This window comes from Corylus avellana, chromosome ca9 (assembly GCF_901000735.1).
Source record: "Corylus avellana chromosome ca9, CavTom2PMs-1.0".
NCBI lineage: Eukaryota > Viridiplantae > Streptophyta > Magnoliopsida > Fagales > Betulaceae > Corylus > Corylus avellana.
This window is the reverse complement of record NC_081549.1, coordinates 1,760,401-1,764,039: the sequence shown is the minus strand read 5'-3', so window position 1 is coordinate 1,764,039 and position 3,639 is coordinate 1,760,401. Positions and strand designations below refer to the sequence as shown.

General features: G+C 35.5%; 1 protein-coding gene across 1 annotated transcript; it reads left to right on the top strand.

Moving 5' to 3' along the window:
* The first annotated feature begins 319 nt into the window (after positions 1-319).
* LOC132161999 (2-oxoglutarate-dependent dioxygenase 19-like) lies at positions 320-2,932 on the top strand. The gene is made up of 4 exons (XM_059572238.1): positions 320-687; positions 839-1,080; positions 2,064-2,394; positions 2,510-2,932. Exons 1-4 carry the CDS (start codon positions 403-405, stop codon positions 2,768-2,770), a joined length of 1,119 nt encoding a protein of 372 aa, XP_059428221.1. The 5' UTR covers positions 320-402; the 3' UTR covers positions 2,771-2,932.
* Positions 2,933-3,639: the final 707 nt, after the last annotated feature.

Here is a 3,639-nt window from a genome sequence, read left to right as displayed (position 1 = left end):
CATGTCAAAAATTGACTGAGTATAGTATTATGATCTTGTCAAAACATGAGTATAAGACTATATATATAGATCAACTATAATTCGACCCATTAAATTAAACCGACCAAACTCTTCAACATTATCCTCTTAATTTTGTGTTGAGTTCATATCAGGTTGCAAGTTTTGTCAAATACATTATTGGCCCTCTAGTGAGAACTCATCTAAAACGTTTCAAATCTGTACGTCACGTGGTCTTTTTCTCAAAGCAACTTTGAGAAGACAAATAATATTTCCCACTACATTTATTTACCTAGATCTCTACTCATATACATCCAACTTTGTGAAAAAATTAAGACACCTTTCTTGCTCCTTTATATTCAAATTCATTGATCATTTCCGACAACATCTCTCGTCATATTCATCATGGCTGCAACAACTCCACTGGTTTCCGAAGCCTCTCACCCATCTCCCACTCAATTTTCCAAGACAACATGTGTCAAAAAACTAGCTGAATCACCAAGCCTCACCTCCATCCCTTCCACCTATGCTTTCACCAAAGATCCCCAAGAAGATGAAGCAGTTTCAGAAGACCCAGAAGACCCAATCCCCGTGATTGACTTCTCTCTGCTCGCCTACGGTACTCCTGATCAACGGTCCACAATCATCCAAGAACTTGGCAGGGCCTGCAAGGACTGGGGCTTCTTCATGGTAAAATATACGAAAAACTTCACCATGAATCGGGGGTATTACATTGTTAACTTCAAATTATCAAAAATTGTGTCGTGGGTATTTCATTTTTTAGCCATTTTCAAATTATATATCAAAAGTAACACATGCATGCGTGGTGGTCTGATCTCAGGTGATCAATCACGGCGTGCCGGAGAGGCTAATAGAGAGAGTGATAGAGGGAATCAGAGGATTTTTCGATCTGACGGAGGAGGAGAAGAGAGAATTCGAAGGGAAGAATGTGTTGGACACAATCAGGTGCGGAACGAGCTTCAACACGTCATTCGACAAGGTTTTCTTCTGGAGGGATTTTCTCAAGGTCATCATTCAACATCCTCATCACCTTCACTTCCCCAACAAACCTGCTGGATTCAGGTACGTACGGACATTTATTTTGAAACTATTTTGGTAGGTAGAAGGGGACGACCAATTATTGCCAACTATACCATAACGTATCATAATAACGTATACCCACTAGGAACTAGCTAGTGACAATAATGCCCCACATTAAATGTGCTATTTTGCATAAATTACCTAATTGTACCAGTTCATGCAACGAAAGTTTTATGTATATTTTTTTAAGTAATGCTAGGATGAAGATTTTTAGTCATTCTATTAATTAAATTTTAAAATTATTATTGAATTTAGAATGAATTTATATTAAAATTTGATCCGATGGTATACTTTTATAGGGATAGAGAGAAAATAAAAATTTTCCTTCAATATTCACACTCTCACATATAATCTTTTGAAACCACAACCTCACATTTGAGATAAGCAGGATACTATGGTCGACATAAACATTACTTCATTTATATTAAAATATCATTGTCATTGTTAGAGCAAATTTTCAAACGGCAGGACCGGCAACAAAGCTCTTGCAAAAAAAAAAAACTAAAAAACTATAAAATTAAAAACAAAAAAGTTGACTAAAATTTATTGGTCCCTAAGAGGATCAGAGACACTCCAATGGTTAAGTTAGTATTCTCTCTTAAAGAGAGAGAAAAAGAAATGAAATGAAGAGTTTTCAAACAGAGAAAGAGATAAAGATTTATGCCACCTTTATTTTTGGAGAGAACTTTCAGACTTCCTGAATATGGTACTGGACGCTTGCTGGCCAAGTGGCGGATTAAGAGTTATTTAATTATTGCCATATAGTGGACTGCTTGGGGGATCCTTTTTCTATTAAATGGGCCTTATGCTGAATTATTATACCCAACATATATAATGCAAAACCCTATATTAGCAAAAATAAAGAGAGATTGGTATATATGTAAATTTGCATTACGTAATATAATTATAAACAAAATGGGGAAAAAGGGGGTTGTTTTGACTGGTTTCCTTGGTCTTGTGGGCAGTGAGGTTTCGTTAGAGTATTGCCAGAGAATCCGAGGCGTAGTAAGGGAATTGCTTAAAGGCATATCAGAGAGCCTTGGATTGGAAGCCTCCTACATCCACAAGGCCATGAATTTGGAATCAGCTGGTTTACAAGCATTTGTTGCAAATCTATACCCGCCCTGCCCGCAGCCGGATCTTGCGATGGGTTTGCCACCTCACTCAGATCACGGCCTCTTGACTCTCGTCACACAGAATGGAATCGGTGGCCTCCAATTAAAACGCAATGGCAAGTGGGTCAACGTGCATGCCCTTCCCAACTCCCTTCTAGTCAACACTTCCGATCAACTTGAGGTGATGATCATAAATTTAATTATTAATTAAATTTGTATATATATTCAATTGTTTTTTTTAATATCTCGTTTTTAATTCATAATTATTATTACAAAATTGATTTGTGTTGAATTAGGTTGTGAGTAATGGGAAGTACAAGAGCAATGTACATCGAGCAGTAGTTAACAAGAAAGCTACAAGGATTTCTCTGGCCATTGTGAATGGGCCACCACTCGACACCATTATCGGCCCGTCACCAGAGTTGGTGAAGAAGGAAAGCAGCCAACCAAAATACATCGAGATCAAATATAAAGATTACTTGGGACTTCACCAAACCAACAAGCTTTATGGTAAAGCCAGCTTGGATCGCATACGGATTTCCAATGATGTTATGTAAAAGGCTTCCATCGAGCAGCTGATTTATGCTATATCCTAATTTGCTTGAATTTTAGAAAGAACTAAAAAAAAAAATTCCTAGCTAGTTATATAGCTAGCTAGATGTATTTCTTCTATGTTTTTTTCTTTTTACTTGGGTTGCGCCTTTTATGATTTTAAATAAATGGAGAAATCAGCTTGTTGGTATTTACCTAATTGCTTTTCACCTTCTGCCCAAAACTTTTTGAACTTTTCAAAGATTTCAACATTCCAACACATTAGGTATACCATACATAACCATATTTAGAGTAATTATTTGTGATGAAATACTCATAGTCCTAGCCTAGGGCTATACATGCATAGTGCAGTTATTTTCCGCTAACCGTATATCATGTAATGGGATTTCGGGTCTTATTTTAGTTTTTTGAGTCTTCTTTAGATGTCTATTAGATCATACTTTAAATAATTTTGAAAATAATTTTAGCTGATTTTTGGTGTTTAGGGCATATTTTAGTGTTTTTTAAGCCCTAGCATCACAACGTGGGTGTAAGTACGTGAGATATGATAAAAGAAAAAAAAATACTAAACCCTATAACAAATGCAAAACATCATTTTGATGTTAAAAACCAAATCGAAGTTGTTTTGGTGAATTTATTATATATATATATATATACACCACAAAACTGATATCCAAATCTATATATGGATATCGTAAATAGTGAATAATTACAGTAAATATCCAAATCCATACGTACAACCCTACGTAATCTCCTCGTACTAGGAAAATTATAAGGCCACATACATATATATGTATGTATGTATGTGCTAACTCAAGCACATTATTAACCCATACTCTTTTGCACAAAAAAAAAAAAAAAAAATCTTCATCAA